At 37.7% G+C, this 20,793-nt stretch overlaps 1 protein-coding gene across 8 annotated transcripts in view; it reads left to right on the top strand.

The window, feature by feature from the left end:
• The window catches only part of LOC119900364 (discs large homolog 1-like protein), a 115,591-nt gene extending 99,549 nt beyond the window's left edge, over positions 1-16,042 (top strand). For 7 of the 8 annotated variants that reach the window (XM_038715221.1, XM_038715222.1, XM_038715224.1 and 4 more), the window contains 10 exons: positions 142-324; positions 2,462-2,525; positions 4,520-4,535; positions 6,084-6,125; positions 6,650-6,700; positions 7,234-7,335; positions 9,691-9,863; positions 10,004-10,113; positions 10,282-10,373; positions 11,953-16,042. In XM_038715221.1, coding sequence (XP_038571149.1) covers positions 142-324; positions 2,462-2,525; positions 4,520-4,535; positions 6,084-6,125; positions 6,650-6,700; positions 7,234-7,335; positions 9,691-9,863; positions 10,004-10,113; positions 10,282-10,373; positions 11,953-12,059 — 940 coding nt within the window. In that variant the 3' untranslated portion in view covers positions 12,060-16,042. The remainder of the gene's footprint in view (positions 1-141; positions 325-2,461; positions 2,526-4,519; positions 4,536-6,083; positions 6,126-6,649; positions 6,701-7,233; positions 7,336-9,690; positions 9,864-10,003; positions 10,114-10,281; positions 10,374-11,952) is intronic. The other variant, XM_038715223.1, reaches the window with a different exon arrangement.
• The last annotated feature ends 4,751 nt before the right edge of the window (positions 16,043-20,793 follow it).

The following is a 20,793-nucleotide window of genomic DNA, read 5'->3' as shown; positions in this document are numbered from 1 at the left end:
CATTTCATCATCTATGCCCCTGAATGAATGCTTCATCTGTCTGTTTCTGCCCTCTCCAGCAGGCTGGATTGTCTCACTGAAGTTGTGTTTTTGACTAAATGTGTGTTATATGAAATTGGCTGTTTCTCTGTCTGTCTGCAGAGCCTTGTTCGACTACGACGGAAGTGCGTCAGATCTGAGCACGCCTAATCAGGCCCTGCCATTTCATTTTGGGGATATCCTCCACCTGAGCAGCGCTGGCGAAGAGGAGTGGTGGCCCGCCCGTCACCTCAGCCCCCCGCCTCCCAACTGCCCTGAAGTGGGAGTCATCCCCAGCCGCAGGAGGTCAGAGTTTTGGATGTAACATTTCAGACTTGTAGTATTTTTACATTGCACAATTAATACTTACACTCAAGTAAAAGATCTGAATAATACTCATAACACTGCAAGCAATCATTATGTAGCATCTGCTGAATGTACAGCCATGGTGGAATCTGAGCAATATTTCCTTGTTTCGCAGTGGAGGAAGCGACAGACAGATGTTGATAGGTTTCTGAGGTGGGAGGAGGAGAAAACAAGTCTTGTTACTTTCCGTGACACTGAGAGAGGTGATGGAGATGGAGGGAGGAAAATGATGGAGTGGAAAGAAAGAAGTGAGGGAGTGTTAAAATTACCATGAATAAGAGAAAGATGGATTAGAGGCAACAAGGATGAGTGGGAGTGAGCGAATGAAGCATGGGAGGTAGGGATGTACTGTAGAGATTGTCACACGGGGGTGTAGTCGGTGAGGTATTAATAGACTGAGGTGTTAGAATAGAGGTTGGGTGAGAGAATCTGGGGTGTTAGAGGTTGGTGCGTTAGAGGTAATGGAATAACTGTGCTATAGAGTGGTGGATAATATTTGATTAGTTCCATTGTATGTATATAGACATAATGTGTAGTGATGGAGGAACATGAAGAAAGTTGGGGCTCAGTTTGATACAGGCAGCCATTCCAGAGGACTTCCGCCAAAGTGAACACACACAAACACAGACAATGAACTTACATACGGACTCCTTAGATATTCGAAAGATGAGAACCAGATGTTCTTGTTATCAGAGGTCTGTGTTTCAAGGGACGTTACTGAGTGATTCGGGAAAAAGAGCTGATCAAGCCAAATACTTCAGTTGTACCCTAACCCTACTGGAATGTTGGTGGATGTTTCTCATATGGCAAAAACTGACTCAGGTCTTTTTTGTGTGAAAATAAAAAACTAAATAAATAATTGAATATTTTAAAGGAAAGAGACAAAAAGGGATGTTATTATATAGATTTTAAAGGCTGTGGTAGGAGTGTGTTGATCAAGCTGAGGTATTAAAATTATTGATTATTAGTATTATGTGGTCTAGCGTAACATGAGGTCTAGTATGTGAAGTTTATTAGTAAAGTTAGCCGCCATTTTTTATATTGGCTGGTTAACTGTTCTGTGGTTATTTTACATTCTAATGATGTTAATGATTTGTGGGAAATAAAACAGAGCAGAGAGGAGGAGACTATAGAATTGAGAGGAAAGGAGAAACAAATATGACTTATTTGCCATTGCAGTAGTAAACATGCTTGCATGAAGGTATTGTTGGGTTGTAAAGCCTTTCAGAGAGAAACTGTCATCAGGGATTAAAACCAAAGAATAGCCTGCAGTCTAACATTTTTTCTTTAGCTATTATTGTAATTTCTGCTGTGGACCTCAGTGCTGCTGGTCTGTTTTCAGTGACAGTTCTTCAGCTGTTTACCGACATCAGGAGGCTAAAAGCTAGATAATGTAAGACTTTGTCTAAAAACACATCTGGCTTGTCAGCCTAAATTATAAAATGAGGCTTCAACAGAGAAACTCATACTGAACTGAGACATTAGAGATTCACCTAATTTGATTCTTGAATATTATCACCAGCAGGAAATGGCCCTCTAAATCTAAATTTAAACTTAGCAGCTTAAAACTGTCTCCCTAGCAGGAGCAAGCAGACCTTCTATGAGGAGAAAGTGTCTTTTTTATCATATGGCTGAGGTATTTGGTGTCTCACTCGATCATGCTCAATCACTCAATCGCAGCTCATTCAGATTAGTGTATGTGAGCATGCTATATGCTCTTTACTGTGGAGTTACATAAAATCTGGATATTAAAGTCCACAAAATGTCTTGTGTTAAATATAGTAAGCTACAAAATTACTTTTTGAATATTTCATCAGTCATCAGTTCAAATCAGTCATCAGGACTGATGACTGATTTGTTTCTGTTTCTGAAATCTATAAATATATTATTGTCACTAAATACCATCTCCTGTACAAAAGAACTTAAAATTTTGAATCTGTGTTTTTCAGACAAACATGGGGGGCATGAAGTAAAATAAAATCAGCTACATTTCATGTATTTGCTTCTCTCCTTACTCTATTGTTTGCATCTAAGCATATTTCTTAATGGGTTTTTTTCCTGTCCTTCCAACTCACAGGGCAGAGAAGAAGGAGAGGTCGAGGTTAAAGACGGTCAGAGTGACGAGGTCTCAGGACAGATCAGTGAGTAGCAACCTGATTTATAAACCTAAAACATTACAAAAGTCACATCTTAGAGTTAACCTTCCTAAAAAGCAGAAAGCATTAGTGCACTAACCAACATTGGGTTCATTACTCTATTAGTAATTAGTGTTATTGATAACATTAAGACTAAACGTAGTTGCTGAAAACCCTTTATATAAGAGTGTGCAGTATTCCCTTGTGTGTCAAACATTCTCAAAAGCAGGTGTTTAATTTAAACGTTGGCAAATTAATACAAGTAGTGAACCGTATTAAAACAGCCAAGGGGTGAATACTATTCTCGAACAATACCCATAATGAAGTATCTGAAAACACACTCTCAAGACTCTTCTAACAACATTAAACATGCATATGAAACTCTTAATAATAGCTCTCCAGTGATCTTCAGTTCTCAGATTAAAAATCGAATGACAATGTGTTGTAATACTGTTAAACCAGGTGTAGAGGGGGGTTTGACATTGTGTTATTTGCAGAGGAAATCGGGTTTTTTTCACCTGGCAGCTTAATTATATATAACTGTGCTATTAATAAAACCAGAGTAGAAACAATTCTTCCACAAAGACACGTTAAACCTTTCAATGAACAGGGGTCACATCTTATCTAAACTGAGAAGTACATTTGATTTGTTTGAAAAAGGTAAGACAAGGTTACTTGTACAGCATACGCAGGTGACTGTTTTACTGTATGTAAGCCATTGAGGCTAAACAAACAGAATAAGGTAGCCAAGTATGAAGAAAAAAACAAATGTAAACAATATAAAAGAATATATTTTCAGTGCAGATCTAAAAGTATTAAGTTTTGAGTCGAGTTTTCTGCCCATTAAGCTGACCAGAGTTCATATTGTAGATTCTACAATATCTAGGATCAAATGCTATAGCTATACAGAAGTATTACAGACACATATAGTGGAGGTACAATTTCATGATTTTATAAGTGATTATTTCTAAATGAGCAATATTTTATTATGAATTATATGACCCGTGTAGCGACCTCAGCTTGGAGCATCAGCAGTCTGAATGAGCTGTTGTTTAAAAGCTATTTAAGAGAGACCTAGAGATAAAGGTAAATGGATAATTGTTAGTGTTGTACTGATACTGAGATGATTATTCCTCCTTTTTAATAATTTGGTCAACCAATCAGTCATTAGGATATTTGTGGACTAGGAAATAATCTGATTATTCTGAAGCTCTATAAAATGTGACATCACTAATATTCCAAAAACTTAAATAAATATACATTGGTTTTTAATTAGCTCTAGATTTTCTAGATTTTAAAAGATCCTTCTGCATTACAGTTTTCATCTATAAACAGCAACACTGCAGAAACAATCTGACTGTTTTGGAGTTAAATCAACAAATTGACAAGGCAAAGCATTCCTGTGAGCTGACTAAAAATGTATTTTGTCAGTGACAGCCACACTACTTGCCACTAGGAAGTGTAGGCGGGTTAACTATTAATTAGAGACTAATTAAAAGTACATCAACTAGTTTTTTATTACTTTGATATTTGGGATTTTGAAAGTTCCAGTCTGAGTTCACAGGCAAGGCGACAAAGTCGTGACTTTAATCACAGTTCACACAGCGCAATGATGACAGCCGACACACAAGTCTAACACAAGCTATTGATATCACTGTGTTGTCGGCTCACTCTCTCACTTGCGCTCTGTTTTCCTCACACTATGTGAATCAGCAAGTCTGCAATCAGCAACTGTGCATGGTGAAGAGATGATAATTAAAAATGATCACACACACGCGGTATCCCCTGGCTCTGTGCTTTGAGAAAAACTGCAAATTAGTCACGCTCACTCAAACTATGTGTTTCTGTGTGTGTGTGTGTGTGTGTGTGTGTGTGTGTGTGTGTGTGTGTGTGTGTGTGTGTGTGTGTGTGTGTGTGCTTTTGCTGATAACAGTCAAGATACTGATAGGATCATCTTCAGTATGATGATTAATTCTCTCTCTCTCTCTCTCTCTCTGCAGGATCAGGATGATAAAGGTAGGTAGCCTATTCTCTCCATCAGTGACACCTGCTGTTCAGTAAATGTAACTACAGCTCCTTTGCAAAGCGGAATTTCACCTCCACTCTCGTCGTATCTCTTGAATCATCCTCCTCCTCAATCCTGCTCTGGGATGGAGGAAGAGGAACACGATAGAGATGGAGGAAGAGGGTGTAAAGTTGACCATAAAGGATAGTTAATTTCAATCAGTTTATCATTCTAACAATAGACGGGTTTTCAATTTTTCAGTCATTAAAAAAGTGTGGTAATTATTTGAACTGGATACTTTCAGAACTCTACAATAGCACAAAAAAAAATGTTCTGTGGTGGGAGAAGTATTCAGATCTTTCACTTAAGTAAAAGCAGCAACGCCACAATTTAAAGATACCTGGATTCAAATCCCTACTTAAATAAAATGATGTAAGTATGTAAGCATATTTAATGGTTTAACAATTGTTTGCATTGGCAAATAAAGTATTACAACAATAAAATCTCAAGAAAACACTTTCAGTCTAGTGTTTTCCCAAATATATAAAACCCAACTTTCAGTGTAGTATATATATATTTCATTGAGAGGAAAGTAAATTATTTTAATTCACTTGATAACCTTGTGCTGCAGATCACTGACCCAGTCCTAGTTTCTATCCTGTGCTGAATCTCCTGGAGATACCTGTTTTTATTGGCTTGGCCGAGGCCCCTTAGTCACAGTTATAGGAAATGTTAATATACAACAAACAATGTAATAGTTTACACATGACAATGCCCCTGTGCTCAAAGTGAGGTCCCATACAGGTTTTCTCAGTTTGATGTGGAAGAACTTGACTGGCCTGAGTTTAGACCTCAACCGCATCCTGCACCTTTGAGATGAACTGGAACACAGGCCCAGTCCTCTAGCATAAATGGTCTGGTCCAATGTGGCTAAATGGGAGCAAATCCCTGCAGCCAGTTCCCAAAATCCCAGAAGAGAGGAGGCTGTTATAGCAACATATTAATGCCCATGGTTTTGGAATTACATGTTCAACAATCACATCCAGTCCAGAAAACTCCTAAAGACTCCTAACGCTGTTAATCATTCTCTGTAAAGGACACTGATTTTATGCAATACTAATTCATAATCCATAAAATGTCTCCTTTATTACATTAGGAAAAGTAGAATACTTTTATATATAATAATAGAGGACTTAAATGTACCTCTCCTAATGAAGTTAAAGTAGAGACTTTAAAGGAAGCAGTAAACAGTGTAGTCTTTTGGAGGCTGTAATGTTCAGATGTCCATATTCGTTTGGCCATGCTCTGTCATTTTTGCTAGGGATTGTATAATGCATGATTGAATAGCTCCAGCCTCCTGCTTATCTGTACAGAATAAGTGAATATAGAAAAAAGATTGATGGAATGATATTGTGTGCCTCATTGTTGTTGAGTGAGAGTATGTAATAGTTATGTGATATAGAAAGAATGCAAGTCTATGTGCGTTTGTCTGTATCTGTATGTGTGTGTTTGTATGTGTGTGTATGTGTTGCTGACTCTGACCTGTCTTGTCCTTCCAGAGCTGGTAACCTCTGGCACCAGCGATAGTGAGAGTTGTTCCTGTAAGTCTAGACCCTCCTCTATCCATCTCTTTCTTTCTTTCTTTCTTTCTTTCTTTCTTCTTTCTTTCTTACTTTCTTACTTTCTTTCTTTCTTTCTTTCTTTCTACTTTTGTCGTTCTCTCTCACTTTCTTCCTTCTTTTCTCTTTCTTGTTCAGTTTGTATTTTATTTTCAAACCTCCGCCACTTGTTGGTTTGTGTGTGTGTTTCTCTGTGTGTGCTTGTGGGGGTGTCATGCATACATGCACATATGTATTTGTGTGTTGTGACTGTTGTGTTCTTATGTGCATGTGTATTTGTCTGTGTGTGTACGTTTGTTTATCTATGTGTGTGTGTGTGTGTTTGTTTGTCTATGTGTGTGTGTGTGTGTATACAAGTTACCTTTCTCTGCTTCTCCAGCCTTCTTTTCAAGAGCTGTTGAAGAAATTTATGCCAAAAGTAGAAAAGGGTGAAGGTGTGTTTTGTGGTCAATAATCCCATTGACTGTGCCTCTAAACGTGTCCATCATTTCTGTTTGTCCAATCAGCTGGCCAGGAGGAGACCTTCCTCACTTACCAACCTGTCATGCAGCAGGAAGGTCGGTACTCAACTTCACATCATGCTTTTATTTTAGTTTCTTAAGGTTCATTTGTTTTCTTTTTATTATTGTTCTATCTTGGAAAAAATGGGTACTGAAGCTATTCAACCGCAGAAGACCTCTTCATCTCTTCAGTCATATATGGAAATTTACGTTCAGTTTTTTATAATAATAATAAATAACCAATTTGGCAATTAAAGCATATATGCTGTGTGAAAATTTACAGCTTGTTTAATAAAGCCAACTGAACCACTAGTGGGTCAGTCATTACAAACTCATGCTTTGCAGTCAAACTGACTTTATTCAAACTCACACAAGCTACATAAATTGAAATTGAAGGAGAAAAACTGATGTTAAAGGGTTGTTTTTGTTTTCAAGTTTTGGCATTACTTAATTTACTGTGTGTGTGTGTGTGTGTGTGTGTGTGTGTGTGTGTGTGTGTGTGTGTGTGTGTGTGTGTGTGCGTGCCTTGCGTGCGTGGGTGCGTGGGTGCATGTGTGTGTATTAACCTGGTTGTGTTTGTCAAATCCCAGTTAATTACACGCGGCCAGTCATCGTGCTTGGACCAATGAAAGATCGGGTCAACGATGACCTCATCTCCGAGTTCCCTGACAAGTTTGGCTCCTGCGTCCCACGTGAGTGACCTTTAAAAGAATACTGGAACTTAGCACACAAGGCAATCTTTACCCTAACACATGTTTACAATGCGGTAATAAAAGATGAAAAAGGTTTTTAGCTGAGCACCAAACTGAAAGGAGATTAAATGGAGACGGACAACTTCTGTACTTTTGTCATTTATCGCTGTTCCTAGAAGAGATAACTGAGACCGAGAAGACCTGTGAACTGAAAGTAAAAGATCAAATCAACGATTAAATTGAATCAATTCAAGCCAATGTATTTTATTTTCCTTAAAGTTTAAATCCTGTAAAATCTTTTGTCTCAAAATGTTCTTTTACCAGATCTGCTAAGAAGTCAGAGGTTAGAAAGGAGCTGGAACACCACCATTTTAACTTATCCTATCTGCTATTGTGTTTTTAAGAGTCCATTTGGACTTGTGGCCTGTATTTATTAAAAATCTCAGAAATATGCTTAAGAACAACCTTAATAGCCAAAATAAAATTATTTACTATAAGAAATGATTAAGAAACGATTATCTAGCCTTTGTTTTGTTTTTCTTCAGTATATTTGTAATATTTTAGAAATTAAATATGTGATAAAAGATGTGCTTGAGTTTGTAAAGATGAAAAGATACATTTATACTTTTCATTTATTTATTATTGTTTGTTATTTTGTTTTATAAAAGGGAAAGTACATGACATCAACAAAATACCACAACATTTGAAGCCAAAGCTAGTTTTTGAAACCTGCTGGTTAGGATGCCACTCAATGTATTCACCAATTTCTTTTACAACATTTTCCAGGTCCAACCCCCTCATTCTGTTCCTTTTATGATGCATAGTAACTGTGAGAAGTTTCATTCAGATATATTAATATTTACTGGTAGCTCAATGGGCTCAATGTTTTTACATTTACTTTCATTGCGATAAAATGTTATTTAATTCAAAATTTCTCTACCAAAGTAAATTAATCCTTCAGTAAGTATTGTTATCATTTTTTATCAGAATAATATTTTTGGGTTAGCACTATTGCAGCCGTAGTCAGTAGTATAGTTAACTCTGTGCAGGGTCGCAAAGGGGCTGGAGCCAATCCCAGCTGTCATTGGTGAACCCTGGACAGGTTGCCCGTTCATCACAGGGCTAACTCACAAAGAAGTCATACACACGTTCACACCTAAGGGCAAAGAGTCACCAATTAACCTATGCATATCTTTGGACAGTAGGAGGAAGCAAGAGAACATGAGGAGAACCCACACAGACACAGGGAGAACATGCAAACTCCACAAAGAAAGGCCTGGGCCTCGATCCACAGAACCTCTTGCTGTGAGGTGACAGTGCTAACCACTGCACCACCATGTCGCATCTGTGTGTCATGTTAATCTTAATTATTCTCATTTTTTAGCATCACCTACCAGTTATTTTCTGGTACGGTAAAGAAGGACACTTCAAGAGAGGTCACTTAACAAGAGCTTCTTCTGCAGCTATCGCTTCTATTTGTTGGAGCGCATTGCAGACGTACACATTTAGGCTCTCAGAGCTTTCCACCGGGCTCGGTGATCTACAGTCTGAACATTTTCCGGTTTCGCCCCCAATTCCAAATGAACTGTCACATATGGTAAATGGGCTATATTTGCAAAGCACCTTTCTAGTCTTTCCGACCACTCAAAGTGCTTTACACTACATCACATTCACCCATCTATGAGCAGAGACCCAACTGCTAATCAGAAAATTAACTCATTCACACACTGATGGCACAGCCACCAGGTGCAATTTCGGGTTCCCAACTTTCCTTTAAGGGGACGACCGTTCTACCCTGAGTCAAAGCCGCCCACTTATGCCACTTCAACACTTCCAGAATTAAGGTCTATCTGAAAATCTATCTGGTTTACATGTGCATGTGTTTCGTCCACTTTATAGAAATCTGCAGCTACTCTGTGAGCTGGAGAGCTAGCCTACAGCAAAACACATGTAGCTGTTTTTTAAGCTGCAATACAATCATTCTCTGGACACTTATGAATACTTAAGTGTTTATTATTAACTTATGAAGTAACTGTTAGCAGCTATGTGTCTTCTTTTTGAGGAGTTTTACATTATTCTAACTTGTGATATTAAAGTTAATATTACATGATAAAATTGGAAAATGTTGAATATTGTAAAACTTTGTCAGTGTTGAGCTACCAGTAAAAATTATTAGAAAACATTCAAATTTTGTCAACTTAGTTTTTGTCACATTAATAACACATTTGGGGGGTGGGAAGATGAAAATTAGAAACTTTATTTTTGAGTGGCACCCTCAATAAATATATATATATATATGAGATTATATTTATTCTTAAATAATACCTTAATCTGTATAAAATCTATGATCCTCAGACACAACGCGGCCACGGCGAGACTATGAAGTGGACGGCAGAGATTACCACTTCATGTCCTCCAGAGAGCTCATGGAGCAGGAGATCCAGGAACACAAGTTCATAGAGGCTGGACAGTATAACAACCATCTGTATGGAACCAGCATACAGTCTGTCAAAGAAGTCGCTGAAAAGGTGAGTTTAAAGAGAGAGCATGAGGAGGCAGGAGATACAATACAAAGGACGGAGGAAACAGAGAGGAGGAAACAAAGGGATTAATGGAGGACAGGAAGAAGTTGCTTAATTGCCTTCCTCTCTGTTTTACTCTCTCTCAGGGTAAACACTGTATACTGGATGTATCAGGGAATGCTATAAAGCGTCTCCAGATGGCAGGCCTCCATCCCATCGCTGTCTTCATTAGACCCCGCAACGTTGACAACATCCTGTAAGTGACATTAATATCAACACTACCCCCATGACACATACAACATCCTGAATATGAGCAAAATAATCTCTCACCACATGGTGCATTTAGTGGCTTGCATTAAAGTTTATTCGTGACCTTGGAAACAGCTGTTGACATTGATATTGGAACCCTTGTCTGTCTCTCCAGAGAGATGAACAAGCGTTTCACTGAGGAGCAGGCGAGGAAGACCTTCGACAGAGCTGTCAAACTGGAGCAAGAGTTCACAGAGTTCTTCACTGGTTAGTTCGTAGCACACAAACATGTACACATACAAACACAAGTGCGGTTCCTTTCCCACATGCACCTGAACTATGAACTAATGTTCTGGGAATTTGGAGTTACAGTAAGTTTTCTATGGGAGACAATCTGGAGAATTTGAAAGCTCAGGACAAAAAAAAAGAGTTTTGGAAATAGTCCACCACGGCTCGAATGTTAATGAAATGGTTTGACATACTGGGAAATATGAGTCAGGACACGGTTAGCCTACTGAAGCTTAGCATGAAGACTGGAAGAGGAGGAAAACTGCTAGCCTGGCTCAGCTAGCCTGGCTCAGCTAGCCTGGCTCTCTCAAAAGCTCACTCAATAACTCACTGTAATGTTTACATGTTGAGGAGGATCACATGGCATGATTAAAAGCTCCAGTGAATGGAATTTGAGACTATGAGACTGTGATTATATTATCTGAGGTTATATAAATGCTGTTGTTATATGTTTGAAGACTTTTGTTGGTATTTTTTATTTTATTTGACAGTGGAGGTGTATGTATCTTATCTAACTCCCGTATCTTGTTTGTTTAATCAGTAAAGAAGTCATCTGGTTTTATGTGGAGGTATGTGCAGGGTGCAGTAACTTTCTGGAGTCTTGTTGCCACAGTGGGACAACAGCAGAGATGCTGCACAGAAGGCCTGGGCAGGTGGAAATATTATTGAACTGTTGTTGTTTGTTTAGAAAATGTTACAGCAGGTAACGTCCTCTAAAATAACAAATTCTTATTCTTACATTATTTTGTCTACCAAGGAAGCAAAACAAGATGTAACCAGTGAGCTTTTGTGGTGTTGGTATGTTTTTGTTGTTTGTTTTTTTACTTTGGACTAGGGCTGGACCCGAATATTCAAATATTAGAATATTCAAATATTTCGATCGTTGGGTACACGTTCGATTTTCAATTATGAGATTCAAATATAGAGAGGTTTTTTTGCGCGCCTGGTTCTCTACACACAGCAGTGAATGTAATACTCCAGTTCACATCAAAGGGAAACAAAATGAAGCCCTCAGCTGTGTGGCAGAGTTTATTAATTTTAATAATTAATAATTTCAATTGCTTAATTTCATTACAGATCAAAACAGTCAAATTTCTTACATTTTAAAAGTAATCAGTAGGCTACAACAACATAATGAACATTATTAAATAATTATATTAGGCCAATTATAGAAGAGGAACATTTAGTCGCTATAATAAAAGTTAAAAGTGAATTATGCATAATAACGTTGTTTAGTCCCGCTACTGGAAGTCAGTCCCTGGAAGTTAGTAGTTAGTGGATGCTTATTGGTGGTCTTGAGGTAATAGATTCATCACATTATTTTCCCACATTGAGAGCCAATGTGTAAAGAAGAAAAGATACACAAACACACACTCAAATACACAGATGTTGACTTTTAAATGTTACCCCTCCTTTAATAGTGATTATTGTTCCTTTGCAAACACTGTGGGTTACTGGTAAGATATTTTTTGGTGGCTTACAAAATCTTTTGGATATAATTTCTCTCTCTCTCTCTCTCTCTCTCTCTCTGTATCTCTGTCTGTCTGTCTGTCTGCAGCTATAGTCCAGGGCGCATCTCTAGAGGAAGTATATTCGCAGGTGAAGCAGGTCATTGAGGAGCAGTCTGGTCCTTACATCTGGGTGCCCACCAAGGAGCGACTCTGAATTAACACACACACTTAACATGATCACACACATTAATCTGTCAACACACTCCTACTTCTCTACTTTTCTATTATCAGCCTGCTTCCTCTCTCTCTCTCTCTCTCTCTTTTACACACACAAAAACACACATTTACACAAGCACATATTGTTAGACGAGGCTGGGACTATCTTGGACTGCTAATTCCTGAAGTGGGAGGAGCTAAAGCCTGTCCAGCAGCCTATTGGTGGATCTTCCTACAGCTCGATTCCTTAATGTTTAAGGAGGTGGTTCAAATCAAGGCAACATGTACCATTATCTGATTTGATTTCATTATTGTTGTTCTTATTGTTGTTGTCGTTGTTGTTTTCATATTAACGAAGGGTAATGCAATCATGTATGGGTTTGTAATGATAATATTGTCACCAAGAGGCAGACTTTTGCACGCTGTAGCTTTAAGAGCATGTTTTTGGGACAAAACCTTGATCTTCTTCCGTCTGTCTGTCTTTCCTGGCATTGGCATTGCAACTAGCATTGCACCAGTTTTTTTTAAATCTTTTATCTTTTCTATCTTTCTCTCATATCCCACCTCTTCCTCCTCCCTTCTTTAGACGGTCTACTGACTTTAGATATGAGGTGAACACTTTACAATGTGCCCCCAGCATTTTGGTACTAAGGGCCAAAAATGAAACTGCATAGTTCATTACTGTTTAGAGATGTAGCAAGAAAATAATCATAAGTACGATCATAAGACACTTGTTGATATTTCTTGTAAGAAGCAGAAAGGCCCAATCAAAACTTCTCTATATCTAAACTAGATTGCTTAAAAAAGATTAGTATCTAGTACTCTACTGCCAATTTGTTTTTGGAGGGCCAAAACAAAATTTAGTAAATAGGTCTCATAATGGTCCTCCTCCATTTGGAGTCCTGGGCCCGTATTTATTAAATATCTGAGAATTATGCTAAAGAACAGTAAGAAAAGTAAAATTTAGGGCACATTTATCAAGTGTCTTACTCCTACTTGCAGCGAAGTGAGTAACCTTTAAGAGCGACATTCAAGTAATCAAATCATTAATTACGTGTTTGCTCAGAGTAGAACCAGCCAATCAGAGACAAGAATTTACTGCCCTATTCATTATTTTTAAAAAGCTTACATTTCAAGGTGATGTGTTATTCTGCAAAAACATATGTAATTGTAATTTATTAAAGTAAATTGTGTTTGTGTGAAATCCTAAACTAAAATCTTTTTGAAATGGCAACAAAAAGGGGTACACCAGAGAAAAGAGATATTGGCAATTCAGTGCCATTGACATGTGTAGATAATGAAGATGCATGGAAGGAAAACAAAAGAAATGCCATCTTTACTCTTGCTGTTTACAACCTGATGAATGCTTGAAACAAAAAGAAGAAAAAGTCATGTAAAATCCTATTAAATGTTTGAATCAAATACACATAATAGGTAAAATCTACCATATTCTGAATTAAACATATTGTTTCAGCTATGACCAATAATATTTTGTACAGTCCCTCTAAAAGACTTAAATGTAAGAGTATTTTACGTCAAAAGAAATGTCATAAAAGCTTTAATTTTAAGGCTGGTAGGAGTAAAAGTAAAAGTCCAACAGTGTGATAAATACGGCCCCAGGTCCTCAGTTTAAAAAAAAATACTTGTATTACCCAAATCTTTTTCCCACAAGGGCTTCTCTTCCTCCCCTCCTCCACCTCTTCCTCCTCTCTGTCTCATGCCATCGTCTCTCTCCCCCTCTCCTTCTCCACATTCACAGTGTGACATTACTTGAGCACTCCAGCATTAAACAGTGTATCATCTTCTTCATCAACACTATCATCACAATCATAATCATCAGCATCATCATTACAGCTTTCCTTCTTACTGTAGTTGCACTAACGAGGGGTGGTTTCTTAAAAGCATCTTAGCGTGACAGACCTGATACCATCCCTTTGTTTCTGGTATTTGGATTTGTGATTCACTCGCTTTTCTTTCAGTTATCAGTGATGATTATGCTGGTTTGAAAGAGTTAAAGAGGTCAGGGAACACTTTTTGGTTTTGCAGTTAACTCGTGCTGTATATTATGCTATTGTTGTGTAGTTAAAGACATCAGATGAACTCTTCTGTCAGGACTAACTAATCAACTGCTATAACTCTTTCTGCAACATGTTTTTTCATGTTGGATTTTTAAGTTTGAGTCTTCAGTCCCAGAAAGCACCTGAAAACTAGCTCCAATAACTACAATAACGCTCCATACTTTACTCCATAATACAAGCACATGGTGGACAATCTAAGGGTTTTAGTTTTTTCCAGTAATGGGTTGTATCTTCAAAGATGATCCCGCAAATGTCTACAGTTTGCACAGCATGATAAAATGTTTGCCTGAGGCTGAACCCATGACTCAATCCAACATCTGAGTCTTTGACATCAAACTTTGAAATGTAGTGAATTTCCAGAATAACGTTTTTATTTTGAATCAAAGTTTCCCGCTTTATAGGTTCTATGACATGCAACATTACAGTTCAAGTAGCCTATTGAGTCTTTGCTGCTCATAAATGAAAGCTAACTTGCTTCACAACAGTTGAACATGCATCACTAATATAATAAACTTTATTTGCACTGAAGAAAAGAATCCTCACAATGTTGAATGCAGTAAAAACAACTTTTCTTCCAAACAAAATTTTCAGCACTGCAGCTGTTTTATTGTTCTGTTGTTTTTTTATCAGGCCAATTTCCAGCAGTGATGTTGTGCTAAATCGTTTTAGAAGCCTGAGTACTATAGTAGTACTATGGAGCAATGTTTTTACAAGTGGGTCCCTGTTTTGTTTGTATTATGCATGAGCACGTGGACACCCACTGGCAGCATAATTCACATCTTGCTGTTGTTTTCACGCTGTACTGCTAATCGTCAGTTTTTGGCAGGGACAGTGGTGAATGTAATTATTGTTTGTTTACAAAAAAACTACAGTATGTGGAAATAAACCATTTAAATGTTGGTTTAGCCTCTGCCAAACATTTTATTTTTCTGGCCAGATAGTAGACATCTGTGGGATAACGCAACCCTCTGCTAGGTAACAGGTAAGAAATAACGATTTGGTGTTTCTGTAAAAGTAATTATGATCCATATTTTTATAATAGTATATCAAATGACAATGTGAAAACAATGTGAAAGGGTTTGCTTGTAACCTAGAGAAAACAATAATCTGGATTTACAGCTCCCCTCGGCTTTACAGAGAGTTTTCAGCTCTTTGTTTAGCTCTCCTGCTGCAACTTTTCTTCTGTGGTTCACTCTCACCGCTCTCATACCGCCATTTTTAGTGAAAAAGCTCTTAAAACCCACTTTACACTACCTGCTCAGCACCAAACGGCAGACAGACCTAGTTAGCGACTAGCTGGTGAACATAGTGTTGCTTTTTAGGAGCCAAATGTTTTTTTCAGGAGTTCGTAAAGACCAAAAACAGAACTAAAAGAGAGTGAAGTCACAAATGGGGCAAACCTAAAACATGACAATAATCTCAAGAAATACCAAGATGCTTTTGGTAACACCGCCCCTGTATGGACCTTGTCAGCCATCCACTTCCCATCTCCAACCTCAACCCCGAGGCGACTCCTCCAAGGTGACTGGAGACCGGAGACATACAGAAAGGCAGTTCTGTCAACAGAGTAGCTCTTAGATACAAATAATAAATAGCTTTGACCACATGTGTTTTGAAAGCTTTAATATTCCCTCACAGAATGTTCAGCTAAATTATTTCTTCATTCCATCATCAGTGGTGTTGTCAGTTGACAGAACCGGACTCTCTGTACGACTCTGGCTGTGTGTTTTAGCCAGGGGACCATGTCACTGTCTGTTAGAGTAAAGCACCGATGCAAAGATTCTATTACAGAGATGGATCTATATCTAACATATAATATTTATCCCTGCTCTAACTGCCTATTTTGGTTAAAAAATAAATAAATAAATAAAAGTCTTTATTGAGATTTACTGAAATCCCTTTACTGATGACTGGAGATAATTATTCTTACTGCGTTGTGGAATGTGAATGTGAATATGATATAATAACTGTAAATATGAATATATTTTCCTTTACTTTCACCTCTACCACAGGGTTCTCTCTATTCATGTCTACTGTGGTTCCCTCTAGCAGAAACACCAGCTTCTTGGGTGGGATTATGAAGCATCTGCTGACTCTTTAATGATTTAAAAATTACTACTTTATGAACCAAAATAAAATAGTAATCAGAGAACACAAAAGTGAGTACATCCCTTACATTTTTGTAAATATTTGATTATATCTTTTCATGTGACAATACTGAAGAAATGACACTTTGCTACAATGTAAAGTAGTGGTTGTACAGCTTGTATAACAGTGTAAATTTGCTGTCCCCTCAAAATAACACATCACCCATTAATGTCTAAACCACTTGCAACAAAAGTGAGTACACCTCTAATTGAAAATTTCCAAATTGGGACCAATTAGCCAATTTCCCTCCCCGGTGTCATGTGACTCGTTAGTGTTACAAGGTCTCAGCTGTGAATGGGGAGCAGGTGCGTTAAATTTGGTGTTATCGCTCTCACACTCCCTCGTACTGGTCACTGGTTCAACAAGTTCCATGAAGTTCAACATGGCACTTCATGGCAAAGGACTCTCTGAGGATCTGAAAAAATGAATTGTTGCTCAACATAAAGATGGCCTGGGCTATAAGAAGCCCTATGGCCTGGGCTAAGACCCTGAAACTGAGCTGCAGGAATTTGACCAAGACCATCAATTCAACAGCACAGGTTCCACTCAGAACAGGTCTCGCCATGGTCGACCACTGAAGTTGAGTGCACGTGCTCAGCATCATATCCAGAGGTTGTCTTTGGGAAACAGACGTGAGTGCTGCCAGCATTGCTGCAGAGGATGAAGGGGTGGGGGGTCAGCCTGTCAGTGCTCAGACCAAACGCCGCACACTGCATCAAATTGGTCCGCTCATTCATTGGTGAGCTCATTCCTAACATCAGCATACAAACATGCTCACAGTGACAAAGCTAACATGCTGATATGTAGATATAATATACCAGGTTCACCATCCCATTTAGCTTGTTAGCATACTATCATTTGCTAAATACAGCTGAGGCCGATGGCAATGTCATTAGTTCTGCAGGTATTTGGTCATTAGCAAAGTACTGGACAAAGTACATTTGACCTTGATGGAGGCACTAGAGGAAAAGTCAGGATAACCAACATGATTACAATTCATCCTGATGGGAAAATTAATATCTGTACTAAATTCCATGGCAATCCATCCAATGGTTGTCACACAATTTTTCACCAAAAACTATAAATGTCATTCTCAAGGAGGCAGAGGAAGGGAGGTCAGGAGGTCGCCAAAATCAGTATGGCTTGAGGAATGTGAATGTCAAGGGTTCGGTTAGGTGCAAACTTTCAACCAAAACCTGCTCCTAACCACTTATGTTGTTAAAAATACAGTTGCATTACTATGATAGTAAAGCATAAACAAATCATTGAAGTTTTGGTTTTAATTCTGTCAGACATTTGAAGTCAATGACATTTTAACAAGTACACCGTACATTAACAAGAAAAATTACCTTTAGTAGAACCTAGAGGTTGTAGTGTTTGCATTGTTCCTTGTACATTCATTTTTTTTTTTACTTTATCAACACCCGGTGAACAAGTGTCAGATTTCACACACATTAACACACAAATATTCCATGCACTCATATTCAACCTTCTCTATCCCTATTTGTCTGCCCATTTTTTACCCACTTAGTTTTTGTTTCCCACACAAACAGCATATGTCTTTTTGACACACACACACTCACACACACACACACACACACACACACACACACTCACTCACTCACTCACTCACTCACTCTATCTCTCTCTCTCTCTCTCACACTCACACTCACACTCACACACACACATATATAACACTTTCCCTCTAGTTAATCAGTCACTGTGCAGAGCCAACCGCTGTTTTTGGTCAGGTCACACCTGACTGCAGCAGAGGACCTCTTGTAAGGTACAGTGTTGTACTGTTTCTGGCTAAATTAATTGACCGGAGCAGGTTGCAGTCTAACTAGCAGAATAAAATAGTTAAATTTTTTCTATTTTTAAATGATTTTAAAAATGTTAATATAGTAAGTAAGAATTTTCTTCTTAAGTAACATCATGTTGATATTATTACATAGTAATTACAATATCAGAACATATCTAATCATGTGTTTCCTGGAAAAAAAAACAACCTCTATTTACAATTGTTTTACTATTTTACTCTAAAAACTAATTTGGTACTAATTATGAAGAAGATTTTCTTGAAATTAAAGCTCCATTTAAACCCAAGTAAGTATCAGTTCATTATTCTTTTATTAGTCCTATATGTTGAATTGTGTGCTTGCTTGTAAAGAATTGTAAGAATTTTTGCATGACCTGACCTACACGTAAAAGGAATCAGTAAATCCACAGTGTCCCATGTGATCTGTCTTTTCTTTTCCAGAAAACTTTGAAGAAATTATTACAAAATTATTCAGAAATTACAGATCTATAAAATGACCTAAATCAGTATAAAAGTGGTCCCAGTCATACAAATTAAATAAGTAATAAATGGAAAACAAACAAATGGAAAGGTTACAGATAAATAATAGGTAACACATTTTGAGATGTATACTAGTCAGGTGATTTGCCTGATTTCAGGAACTTTCAGTTGAAAAACATCTTGAGCTTTATTTTTACATTCTTAATTCTACAAAATATGAATCTCAGAAATCAATTCCCGAATATATCAATCTCTAATTATCTTCACAGATCCTACTGTCTGCTTCTGTCTCACCTCATTCAGCTATGTCAGGTCCAAAGTTCACAGTATCACTCCTCTCGAGTTCATCTAGTCCATTGGTTCAAGCAGCCATAATCTGGTAATCGGAGGTAAATAACCTGACATAAGCTACAGAGTAAAAGGAGATTTAAAATTTGGATGATTCAAAATTGGCTGAACATGTATATAGTGTTATATGATCTGTAAAGATCTTAAAAAATGTCTTGGATGTACACAGAGCCTGCTGTATGTGACAAATAGGAAAAACTTAGTGGTATACAGGATCCTACAGTGAGCTTTTCAAATTGTGTCACGTGAGGGACAGAAAGACCTGCTGTTTTAACTGTAAGGCAAGAAAAATGGATTCAAGTCATGAATAGAAAGTCAGACATGACAGCAGATTCTCAGGCCAGCTGATGTTAGGAGCTGACTGCTCCTGTAAATGAAAATCACACCGTCCTGATCAGTTTGGCTCTCACCTCCATGTCATCCTCACTCTGTCACATTGTGTCGTGTGAATCTTGCAGCACCACAAACATAATCTGACTCACCAAAGAACTGCAATGTCAGTTTCTGCAGTCAAATATACTGCCTTATAAGAACTCTAATACTGTTCCTAGTTGTAACCATTTGAGGGGAAGCTGTTAAGTGAGAGTCATAGTTTTACACAGTCTGCATTCCACCTTTCGCCATGTTTTAAATTTAAATGTTCTACACTTCATTTGATTTCATGTAAATGTTTAGGCACCAGAGATGTAAGCTGAGGTTGTTGCCTTCATCATTCACGATTCACCATTTTTAAACCTTTATTATTCTTATCACTACCCATGTTTGGTAATGTACCTGAGTATGAACATGACGGAACAATCAGAGCAATTACAGTTTTTTATGGTTAGGCTGCCTTCCTGTTTTTTGCCAGATGTCTGCGGAAATCATAATCACAAATTTTATTATCATGATCATGCACCTCGTATGCACCTGCAACTTCAGTTTCACTGATGCTTTATAGAACACCTACAACACGTTTAATCAAAAAAAATGGAAAGAATTCAGATGTGAAATGCTGTTCTGTCTGTAGTAACAATCATCCTGTTATATTTGTACTATAACTCTCCTGAAACAAATTTGATATGAGGCAGCTACCTGCTAAAACTACACTATTTGTAATATTTACTTTGTTGAGGGAAGTCATTTCATTTTGATCAATGACACCCCCCTTATACTAATGAGCCTGAAGGAAAAGTTACATTTGGGGGATTTATTGAGTGTCCGTTTTTTTGTCAAAGAGGAATTAGGAAATAAGCAGTGCTGGAAGAAGTATTCAGATCCTTTACTTAAAGTAAAGTAGCAATACCTCAATGTAAAACTACTCAATTACAAGTAAAAGTTACTTGTTACTGTTATATTGGCATATTTGGTGACTGATATTAGGTTATTATTGTTGATGCAGTAATAGCATTTTTCTGTTGTATATGTCAAGGTGGAGCAAGTTTACTTGCTAAAAAGTGACATAAAATGGAAATACTGAAGTAAAGAACAAGTTATTCAAATTTGTACTTCATTTAAGTATGTAATTAAATTTAATCAGCAGTAGAGGGTATGTACCAGAAGAACACCCACTTTACCTCTTTTAACTTAACTTTAATGACCACACAAGCAGAGTGAGTAGAAGTTGCTTTTGGTACAGCATGGTCATAAGGCTCAGTTCACAGTATCTGCAACTGGGAATAACTGACTTCATCAACCTCCATGTTCTGTACAGGACATACTTCTAAAAGTCAGAGACAAGGTCAACATTAAAAACCAAAGCAGGTAAACAGTACCCTTGTCTCCATTGTTTCTCTCAGCAGCCAGGGCAGTAAGTCAGTAACCAATGGCCTCACTGTGTTGGCCTGAATCCCTCCTTTCCTTTTTCCCATCAGTGGAAA

The sequence above is a fragment of the Micropterus salmoides genome, unplaced genomic scaffold, assembly GCF_014851395.1.
Source record: "Micropterus salmoides isolate LMB-PRFRI ecotype aquatic unplaced genomic scaffold, ASM1485139v1 Ms_hic_scaffold_13, whole genome shotgun sequence".
Taxonomy (NCBI): domain Eukaryota; kingdom Metazoa; phylum Chordata; class Actinopteri; order Centrarchiformes; family Centrarchidae; genus Micropterus; species Micropterus salmoides.
Note: the sequence above shows the minus strand (reverse complement) of the source record. Positions and strands in the feature narration are given on the sequence as shown.